Below are 11,488 nucleotides of genomic sequence, written 5' to 3' on the forward strand. Positions count from 1 at the left end.
ATCCTTGCAAAAGCATCAATTCTCAGCTTCCTACTTACTAACGGATTTACAGAGGACAACATCTACTATTGCAATCATTTACACCAATACCTCAAGTGGAAAGGCCTGTGTGGTAGATTGAAAATTTCCAGTCCTGCTGATCTACTAATAAAAGTGTCATCTTGTGGCTCAGTTTTATTTTATTTAATAGCACACACCTAGGTAGTTAACACACATATTACATTACAAAAATAGTAAGGCTGAAAAAAAAGTCAAGTACACAGGAGTTAGGAAATTCAATAATGACAGTGCCCCTGTGATTTTTATTTCAGCTTTTTTAAGCGTATGTTTTATATGATAAAGTCTTTAATCACATATAATGTACTTTTAGTTGTAGCTTTGAGACCTCAGCACTTCTGCAAACCAGTCAGGCACCCAGAAAAGAAGTCACATAATTAACAAGGCCATCTGTAAAAACTTGGTTCAGACTTGTTCAGCATCACATAGGAAGTGTGTCAGAGGTAGACACCAATTCTCCAGGGCAGCGTTCCATTGCCTTAATCCTGGGACCTTCCTTTCTCTTCCTGCAGGTCTGTCTCACTCACTGTATACCTTCTAACTCCTGCAAAAAGTAAGGCAGGAGTCCCACCTCTGTATAATCTCCACTACACAAGTCTCATTTGTCACCAACAGTCCATTCTGTGCACTGACTGAACCATAGGCCCTGTAGAGAACATTAATGATAGGATCTATAACTGATGGTGGTATCATGGTTTACACCATCAAGGAGACTGAATTAAGGTTGCCCAAACAGCCTCAATTTAGGCTTTTCCTAACTTCTGAATACTTGATTTTGCAACTGCAGCAATACACTTTTAACAGTTTGCGTGTGCAATACATACAGGAAAATTAAAACACCTACACATTACAATTTTGCAACTAGATTTTCTCACCTCCATTCGGTTTTCCTGTTCCAGTGGCTTTATGCCCGCAAAGACATCCTGCTCCTCTTCATTGCCTACCTCTGCCTTGTCATCCTCCTCCTTGGCCACCTCCTGTGGATTCATATAGTACACCTGGTAATCATCTTCCTCCTCCCCTTCATCCCCTCCCCCAGCTGCACCATTCTCTCCCACTTCTTCTGGCTTCAAACTTGCACCACCGCTGTTCTCATCTGCAGAAGGCAGATCATCATCCCCACTGCCCATTTCTCCCACAGGATCCTTTGGAGTTTTCTTGGCAGTGGGAGTACTCCTGATGCTGGGCTCAGGTCCCTCAGAGAAGTACACACCACCGTCATCCTCAAAAGTGTCCCTGTAACTCCTGCTCAGGGAGCTCTCAGTGAAACTAAATGTATTGCTGGCCTCTGCTCCCAGAGCTAAGCTGCTGTCATCCAGGCTCATCTCTGCCAAATCCGGCTCCAGAGAGCTGTCTTCGCTGCTCATGCGTCGTTTCCCACTATGCTTACTGGCCAAGCTTTTCCCTACTGGCAGCTTGGCTTTGCCCACTGTTGTCTTATAAACTGCTTTATCTCCTTCTGCAGAAAGTCGCCTTAAAACCCTCTGAGGAGCATCAGAGACCAGTTTCCTCTTCCCAATGAGCTCCTTCGGACGGACAGCTGGTTCTTGAGAAGACGGACGGGTTCTGTCCCCTGGCTGCAGACACATTCCTCCAGATTCCTGTCCAGGGGTTCTACCAGCCTCACAGGTGGTTTCCACACACTGCAACCGGCAGTTCCTTTGTTGAATGGCCTTTACCCAACAGAATGAGTTCTTCTTGTCAGTGCTGCTGTAGGTAATCCCAGGGATGGGATACGCCTCCTCCCAGTTGAAGTAACAAGCTTCAACAGCTGGCTTGAAACCCTGGAAGAGTTTCTCCAGGGATTTCTTGTGCTGTCCTCTCTTGACGTTATCTATGACCTTCAGCTGCCACTGTCTGAGCTGGGTGCAAAGGTCCCTGCGCCTAGTGGGGAGGAGGAAAAGGACAGATCAGAAAGGAGCCACAAAATGCACTAACAACAGACTACCCTCAACTCATAGAATACCTCTGTCAAGAGCCTCTTCTGCTGAGTTAGTGTAAACAACATTAATCCGTCAGAAAATTGTCTAGGGAAAGGAAATAGACAAGTCAACAATCAGCTCCTAGCTAGGCCAGTGCCACAAAAGCAAAATGCTGCCAAGTCAAACTTGAAAATTTGCAGCAAGTTGGGAGTTTAGGGTGAAGCATTGCAAGCTGCAACGCAGTTAAACCTTGCAATTACCACATTGGAGTCGTGACCTTTGACACTGCTGAGATACTAAGGCACTAGTTCCAAACAGGGTGCCACAAGTTCCTTTCCTCCCCACCCCCACGGGGTGCAACAAGGCAAGCACTGAATGCCATGGCAGCAGCCAGGTCAAACTCCCCTGAATACACACTCCTGCTGCATTAGGACTGCGATGATCCTAAGCAGGCAGAAGCTGAGCTGCTATAGCTCTCCCAGTCCACCCCCTCCCATGCTCCTCCCAGAAACAGATCCACCCATCCACCTCTGTTTCCAGAAGGAGCACAGAGGGGACAGACTGAAAGGGACTACACAGCATAAGGCAGCTCTTGCCTGCTTCAGGTCAATCAAAGGATCATAGAGGAACCCCCCCTCTGAAGAAATATCCCGCCAATAAATCAATAATGCAGCAGGACTCTGTGTGCATGTGCATAGACTGGCTGTTCAGCGGGCATACAGGGCAGTTTTACCTGAAGGCAGCAGAACCAACTGAGAAGCACTGAAGTAAACTGAGGCAACACTAACAGTGGTTCTCAACCAGAGGTGCCATCACATTCAGAAAATGGCAAAGCGTGTCCTGTCCCCGAAGAAGCTGAGAACCACTGCACTCAGGACTACAACAGGGAACTGCTGCATGTCCAAACTGTGAACAACTAGCAAAGAAAATTCAAATGGTTTGCATAGCTCTTAAAGCTAATACTTCTACTCAAGAATATCAAATCCTCCTCCCTTGAGTATTAAAAGCCTACACAGTCAGGTTCATAGTTAGTGACAGAAGTGGATGATCTAGCTTGGACTTCTATATAAAGCCCATTATTTCACCCAGATACCTCAAGAGTGAGCCCAATAACTTGAGTTAGTCTCTTGAGGATTGACAAGTTGGAGTCTAACTTGTTCACAACAAGCAGAAAACTAGAGAGACCAAGGCATCACCATTGCCCAGGGCCACTGCAGTAGAACTGATTAGGTAGGGTATGCCCAGATGATCCTAGCAGGTAATCCCAGACCCAAGCTAGAAGAGGGTGAAAAATGGAAGATCCCATGACAATCCAAGCCAGGAAAAATTCCTTCCCAACCTCAGTTTCACTTTGACCATAAGCATGGAGAGAGTAACTAGAAAGGAGCAAATGCATTCCTAAATCACTAGGCAAATCCAAATTTCTCAACACAGCTCTACTACAGGCTCCAAAGACAGGACTTACACACACAGACCTTCTCAATCTTTTTAGTCTCAAAAGCAAAATAACATGGAAGTACACCGAGTAAGGGTGTTAAGCATTAAGTCTCAAAGCACATTAGTCTGGGATAAAAGGAGCTCTACAAAATGGACTGCTTCCACTTGACTGCTAAGCAACCCAGTTAGCTAGCGAATAGGCTGACATGGATTAATCAAATAGGCTTTGTAGCAGAAAGGGGTGGAGGAGTTACTCAAAGAAAAGGTAGCAAAAGGCTGTGGGGGAACCTGCAACAATTTAGGAAGAGTGAAGCAAGTCTAATTGCAATCCACTGGAGAAACCTGAAGGAGTGAGAATAAAAAGCTACAAAGAAGCTGAACCAAGGCAGAACATATCCCCTTTGGTGACTGTATTGAAATGGCAGGAGAATGGGAAAGGAAAAGTAAAAAACACCTGAATCATCCATGACAAAAGTAGGAACTTTTAGTAATTTGGAATGCATCAAATGACCAGAATGTTAGGAGATTCACACACTGCAGAAAAGGGAAGATATGAACAAAGAACTTGTTTTACTAACAGTGTGACATGACTCACTGTTTTAAGCCTTCATTCCTGGTTTCCTACTGGCTTCACTTTGTCTACCTTAAGCTTTTATACTGTAAATTCTTCAAGGCAGAGACAACATCTTTTTAAGGAGATGTACCCTAAAATTATGACATTATATTCATGTTCAATGATAGTTAAAAGATTAAGAAGTGAGCAAACACTTAAAAATATGCCAAAAATACTTTTTTCCTTCCAAAAGCTTAAGGTTAGCTTTTCCAATGTACAACAACTTATACTAGAGCACGCATTGCATGATATTCTGCTAAATGCTGCATACTGTAATTTGCATATTTTGCAAACCAAGGTATCAGTGTGCAAAACTGAACCTGAACATCAAACATCAAAACACCACCTGCTATTCAAATTTTAACTAAATGGAGAAACCGGTTATTTGTGCATGTTAAGCAACATAAAATGCTTTAGGATGAATTGTGATACTTCTGATTCTCCTGAACTCATGACTGCCCTGAACAATTCCACAGACAGACCAAAATGATCACTATATGTGGGACTTGTCACTATATGTTGTTCCTTGGGACTGTAGAAAACGTAACAGTTACAATCTTGAACAGAGTAAGAACAGATAATTTTTTGGGTATACAAACCTGTGAAACTACTAGCAAAAAATAACAGATTTAAAACATAATCGATTAGAAATGCAGTCATCTAGCAGGCTTTAACCTAAATAGATTTTTGAACCAAACCATGTCAAACTGACCTGTATAAGCCCTCTCAGTACCGACACTGGACAAGAAGGCAGGTGAAAACTGCCAATGTAATTGACCTGAGTTTAGAAAGGTACTTGACAGTACAACTTAGCACCACTGGAAATAGAGAAGCATGATTTTACTGATGCACTAAGGGTGATGGATTAACAAGAGCAAGTGAGCTATCAGAATGGGGTAGACCAGCATCCTTTAATATATTAACTGATAATAAAGAATACACATATGGTATTTAGGATTCAAACCAGCAATCTACACTAAGCTAGAAGACACAGCAAGGAAAGCATGATAAAACCAAAAACACAACTGAATATAAACAATTTTGCCATTTGGTTGATTGGTGTGGTCTGAGAGTCAATGCAAAGTAGTACTAGATAACAAGAAAATACAGAAATATTATGGCTGAACAGGTCTGGGGTATAATTGAACAGAACTGTTCAGTGCAGTGCTATTCCAGAAAGACACTTCCACTGTACCAGGAAAGCCTTAAGTGCAAGCCAAAACTCACATTTAAGGGATAAAAGGCCATGAATATTACAGAGAACCACATAAATACAATAGGGTTTAATGCAAGAGCAGTGAGGACAATTAGAGATAAAAGCGATTAAGGTTACCTTGAACACCAATATAGACCATAAGAACTTACAACTGAACTATATGCTTTAATAACATAATACACTTGCTAAACATCTAAGGATAGGGTGGTAAAGTGCAATTGTGCCCAGATGCCACAAGGATAAGCAGGACTGAATAGCACCACTTAAGGAACTTTACCCGCCAGGTCTTGGCTCCAAAGATTATCTGACACTTATGCTTACCTCTGTGGGCTGATGGTTGGATCTAGAACAGCCAGCCTCCAGAGGACCACCATCTCATCACACATACTGGCACAGGCATGAGCAGCCACCTCAGACTGGCCATTACTGCGCCCAGTATGCCCACTGGCACTACTGTGAGATGCAGATGTTCGCACACTGTACCACCAACCAGTTATCTGCAGAAAAAAGGACATTCAATGGAGCCATGCCTAGACAGCCAAACTCTCTTTCACAATTTCTGGAAACATATCACAGACGGAAAAGAAATAAATATATTCTGTTGTTAAGTTTGCAGTGCCTGAAAGCCAGGAGAATTAAAAAAATCCAGCACAGACATAACAATAAAAATTGCCACTAGCTGCTAACAGTTAGGTGCCCCATGCAAGAATTTGATAGGCTCAGACTGGTTCCTAAAGGGCAGATACCCAGGTAGTAAGTCACTAAGACTAGCTTTTCTGTCAGCAGCCTGAGAGAGCAAGGAATGGATATGAAGCATGAAACCTTTGATCCCTTGAATCTACAGATGAGATGCATCGGGGCAGGCAAAAATACAGCTCGCAGGCTGCATCCAGCCCACCAGGCCATTCTATCCGGCCTGCAAGGCCCCTAAAAAATTTAGAAAATGAATAGTTATCCCCTCCTGGCTGCCTGTCAAAAATGACAGGAGCCAGGGGCAGTCGGACCCAAGGGAAGCCAGTGGTAGGACCATGCAGCCCAGCACCAAGGCCCACCTTCCCTCCCACTCCCCAACCAGAAGCCCTGTGCCCCATGCTTCCCAGAGGCTCTGGCTGTTCCCACTCCCTGCACCAGAGGGAAATTCAGATAAGAAGGCAGGGGTGGGGGGGGTGAGGGGAAGACCACGAGTGATTGCCTCAGTTCTTGGGGCCAGGCCGGGATAGCTCCTGCTGAGTCCTGCCGTTACAGCCATGTTGCCAGCCACTCCACGTGGTGCTGGAGTGGCTGGCAGCAGGCAGGAAAGCAGTGAAATAGCAGCTACAGGCAGGGTGCAGTGGCAGTGAGCAGGCATGCGGGAATGCAGCAAGAGCTGAGTGGGAGCACAGAGCCAGTGCTGGCGGGGCCAAGAACAGGACAGCAGGAGTGCAGGACCCCTGTCCCCTCCCCACTCCAGCATTGCTGGTGTCAGACCCCACACTCTTGCTGCCCCTCTAGAGCTAGCCCCAGCACACTGGTGCAGGACCCATGTTCCTGCCAAGCTGTAGCTGTACTCCCGCACGCCCGCTCGCTATTCCTTCCCCTGTCTGTAGCTGCCATTTCCCTGCTTTCCTGCTGGCTGCTCCAGCATCACATGGCTCCCAACTGCACGCCTGTGACTGCTGGAACAGAGCCCATGCCGGTACCCTGGAGCCAGGAGGGGAGTTGGGGAAAAGGGGATGTGCAGGGAGAGAAGGTGTGAGTGAGTGAGTGAGTGAGTGAGTGAGTGAGTGAGTGAGTGAGTGAGTGAGTGAGTCCCACACGTACACCCCACCATACATATGCAATTACACCCCATCTTGCACTGCCATACACTCACCCCCCCACACACACACCAGCCACCCTCCTCCCCACACATCCCCCCACAAACTCAATAGCCACCAACACCCCACATATCCACATGCTGCCTTACCCCATGCCCAGATGGCTACCAGGGGCTGGGGCACCTGTCAAGGGGTGGAGCTACCCATGTAGCCCTCAACATCTTGCCAAAACTCAGTAAGCAGCCCTCCACCTGAAATAAATGCCTGCCCCTGAGGTATACAATAGGATAATAGGGAAAAAACGGATACTATAGCTGTTCTTGCTTACATCTCTACTTACAGAAAGAAGATCCATCTCCTAGGCTGTCAATATCAACCTTTTCTCCAACAATAAAATTCAACCCAAGTTCACGGAAATTATTTTCAATTAAAATTATCAAAGTCTAATGAATTGTGTCAAATGGCAGAATTTCAAAGCCAACACACAAAAAAATATTGTCCAAATTAGAGGTGTACTGATACATCGGTTCAATATTGGACTGGTACCGATAAAGAAAATTGGCTGTATTGGAAGTCGGGCTAACGTGGCTGATAATTTGGCCAATACATGCCTGTGCATGCACATAGCTGCAGCACAGTATGCAGGCAGAGAGGAGCAGAGACCAGCAGCATGCAGTTGGTAAGTCTGTTGTGGTAGAAGTGGAGGGGGGAGAGAAGGGTCATGGGGGGACAGATCAGTGCCCACCCACTCCCCCTCAGTGAAGGAGGGAAGGGGCACGAGTAGCTGCTGCCCAGCTGGGGTAGGGTGGGCACAGGACAGAGCTGCGGCTAATGGGGGGGGGCGTTTCCCTCCACTGCACACACCCTGGGAGGACATGGGAGGGGTCTACGGAGGGGGCTGTAGCCACCCCAAATTTCACCTTAGCCCTCTCCTGGCACTGCTGCTGCCTACCCAGCACAGCCCTGGCTCAACCCTTGCCTCCCCCCACATGCCAGGAAGAGCCGGGGCTGCACTGTGCAGGTGGTGGTGGCACTGGAAGCTGGATCTGGTGAAATTTGGGGTGGTTGTGGAGCCCGGCACAGCCCCAACCCCAGCCTACCTGCCCAGGGCAGATCTGGAGGCATATGTTGCCTCTCCCCCACAGTGCCCTCTTGAGGCACACCCAGCAGCGGGAGTCACCCCCCTCCTCCACGAGCCAGTTCCATCCCACGCCTGCCCCACCCCATCTAAGTAGCACCCACCCCGTCCCCTCCCTCACCATGGGGGGCATTGATCTGCCCCCTCCACACCCCTTCCCTACTCTGTCTCCTTCCACCATAACAGACTTACCAGCAGCACGCAGCTGTATCAGAAATCGGTTTGGTATTGGACAATTTGCCTCCTTAAATATCGGCTACCTGTATCGGCCCCCAAAATCTCTATTGGTGCACCCCTAGTTCAAGTGCACCTTATTTTAAGGTAATCCATGGAATAAAACTGCACCGATCAGACAGACTATGCACAGGGGAAAGGTCAAGGTAAAGGTGTTGAGAAAATGGCTTCGTGTTGATGTTAGGACACATGACAACCCCAACATCCAGTGAAACTGGTATCATTGAAGAAGCACTCAGAATACCAAAAAGCAAGTTGCTTTAGTGGCAAGGGACTACTCCCATAATGCACTTGCAAGGCACAAAACACCACTGGAATTGTTGCCACCTTTGGTTAGCTCCCCCAGTCACTGCTCTGCTCCCCCACAAGGTTTAAATACCTGCTCATAAGTCAGACACTGGTCAGTTAGGATCTCCAGCAGAGGGGCTGCATTGCTATCTCGCCTCTTAAACATCTCTCGGACAATGGACAGCAGATTCCAGATCCCCTCGGGCTCTCTCCCTCTCAGGGGACGAAGGAGACACGCCCATTCAGCAGCAGCTGGTGGCTCCGTGGAAGAGAGGTACATAGAGTTCACATCACTGAGAGGGGGAAATGGAGAGAATAAAAGAACAGAAGACAAGATAAAGCACAGCAGCAAAAAACAGGGACAAAGCTGCACAATGGTATATATTTACATGCATCAGTTTTGCAGGTTGAAAAAGGCAGAAGGAACCACATCTCACTGAAGAAACACAGTGCAATAGGAGTCAGAGAGGAACAAACAAGTAACATACATTCTCAACTCCAGAGAGGATCTTATTTACTAGACAGATGAAAAACTGGAAGGGTGACCTAAAATTAAAAATCTTGAGTTTCAAGGCATCATACCAGTTTAACACTACAGGCCATAAAGTAACCAAGAAGATAATTCCCTAGACCAGGGGTGGGCAAAATGCAGCCCGCCAAGCCATTCTATCCAGCCTGCAGGGCCCCTAAAATATTTAGAAAGTTAAATATTTATCTGCCCTATGCTGCCCATCATGCAGCCCTCAATGGCTTGCCAAAACTCAGTAAGCAGCCCTCTGCCCAAAATAATTGCCCGCCTCTGCCCTAGACTCAAAGTCCCTGTTATGTTTCATGTGTAGGCAGGGATGATTATTACTCTGATGAGGAGGCAATTTACCTGAAAACAACAGGAGAGGGCCCACAGAATTTGTGAAGGGTTTTCTTTATGTTGTCACTCAGAGTAGATTCATCTAGGTACCAGGTGCTTTGATCTGAGGCTGAGGGACCAGCAGTGGGATCTTGAGAAACACAGTTTGCAGGTGTTAGAAAGTTACAGTCTATATCCCCTATTCCAGAGGGTACAGGCAGCAGATAAGCAACACATTTTCAATTCAGTGCAAAAGTAGACACAGACCTGTTTATGGACTCTAGAAACATTTTTCAGTTGTTTGCACTGGGTTACATGGGAAACTCTTCCATTAAAAATAACCTAGATGTGGTAGTACCTGGAGCTCCTTTTATTCACTGTAAGTTCTCACCAAACCTGTAACACCAGCAACTTCCTACAGCTCCCTGCACACACATAAATCTCTCTGCTTTCCTCTCTCCTCCCCCTGCAGCCTCAAATTACATAATGTCTCAGCAAGCCAGGAGCACCCACTGATGGAGATGTGATTGATTCCCATCCCTGAGGCAGACTATAGAACATCAAATGTAATAAGAATTATCCATGTTACCTGGGGCTCCACACACTGTGTTGATGGCAGTGGACTGAGAAGACAGCAACTCATCCAGCAAACGCTGAGCAGTTGGAAGAATCTAAAACACAAGACATTCAGTACCATTTAAAAATACATGTGCACCTCTTACCCTGTCATAAACCAAGCAACTATTCAGATTTTTGTTTCTGAGGGACCTGGGACTGACAGATGTTTAAACACACTTTAGTCCAGTTTCCTTTCTGGGTTGTCTATCTAGTGCACAACTTAGAGATTTATACCTACTATATATGTGTAAGAGTACTTTTAAGTACTCCAGTGGAGGGAGTAACACATACTGCAGCTGATACCATAGCATAACTCTAGTTATTCCACTTTCCTCCATGTTTTACCTTAAGGTAAATTAAGCAAACCTTGTCACATAGTTCATACCCTGCAAGGTAAATAAAAGAACAGAAAGGTGTGGATGATCCTATCTTTCATTTTAAATAAGGAAAAATGATTTTGCAATTCTAAGCTTCTCATTTCAACATATGCAACATTTTCTTACAACTACTCTACATGCTTCCATTACTTAGCACCCCCACTTCCATCTCCAAAAAGGAGTATACCTCCTCTGCTCGGGCCTGTAGGGGGAGCTGCCATGAAAGCCAAGGCAGACACAGCTAGGACTAGCGTCCAAGATCAAAGATAATAAAAAGTCCTTTTTCAAATATATAGGGAGGATGAAGGCGGCACTGGGAAACGTGGGGCCCCTGCAAGATACTCTGGGCAATCTGGTGGTTGCGCCAGAGGAGAAAGCAGATCTCTTTAACCAATTCTTCACCTCCGTTTTCTTGTGCAGGGACCAGGACTTCCCCACCATGATGCAAGACGGACTCGAGGGGATTGCCTCCAGACCTCATGTTGGGGAGAACCAGGTTAGAGAGCATCTGGAGGGGCTGGATGTGTTCAAATCAGCAGGTCCAGATGCTCTCCACCCCAGGGTCTTGAGGGAGCTAGCAGGGGTTATTGCAGGGCCCTTGGCACAGCTTTACGAGTGCTCGTGGTGCTCGGGCCAGGTGCCAGATGATTGGAAGATAGCCAACATGGTCCCCATCTTTAAAAAAGGGAGGAGGGAGGACCCGGGCAACTACAGGCCCGTCAGTCTTACCTCAATCCTAGGGAAACTCTTTGAGAAGAACATCAAGGAGCACATCTGTGATGGGCCAGCTTCAGCGATGATGCTCAAGGGCAACCAGCACGATTTTATTAGGGGCAGGTCATGTCAGACCAACCTGATTGCCTTTTATGATCAGGTCACAAAAGCCTTGGATGCAGGTGTCACCGTGGATGTAGTCTTTCTGGACTTCAGCAAGGCCTCTGACAC

At 46.4% G+C, this 11,488-nt stretch overlaps 1 protein-coding gene across 6 annotated transcripts in view; it reads right to left on the reverse strand.

Moving 5' to 3' along the window:
* The window catches only part of ZSWIM8 (zinc finger SWIM-type containing 8), a 118,356-nt gene that overhangs the window by 44,207 nt on the left and 62,661 nt on the right, over positions 1–11,488 (reverse strand). For 5 of the 6 annotated variants that reach the window (XM_019502417.1, XM_019502418.1, XM_019502416.1 and 2 more), the window contains 5 exons: positions 10,138–10,219; positions 9,579–9,699; positions 8,793–8,994; positions 5,567–5,742; positions 933–1,941 (listed from right to left, as the gene is read on the reverse strand). In XM_019502417.1, the coding sequence (XP_019357962.1) occupies positions 933–1,941; positions 5,567–5,742; positions 8,793–8,994; positions 9,579–9,699; positions 10,138–10,219 (1,590 nt within the window). The remainder of the gene's footprint in view (positions 1–932; positions 1,942–5,566; positions 5,743–8,792; positions 8,995–9,578; positions 9,700–10,137; positions 10,220–11,488) is intronic. The other variant, XM_019502419.1, reaches the window with a different exon arrangement.

The sequence above is a fragment of the Gavialis gangeticus genome, unplaced genomic scaffold, assembly GCF_001723915.1.
Source record: "Gavialis gangeticus isolate Ggan-Ray unplaced genomic scaffold, GavGan_comp1, whole genome shotgun sequence".
Taxonomy (NCBI): Eukaryota; Metazoa; Chordata; order Crocodylia; family Gavialidae; genus Gavialis; species Gavialis gangeticus.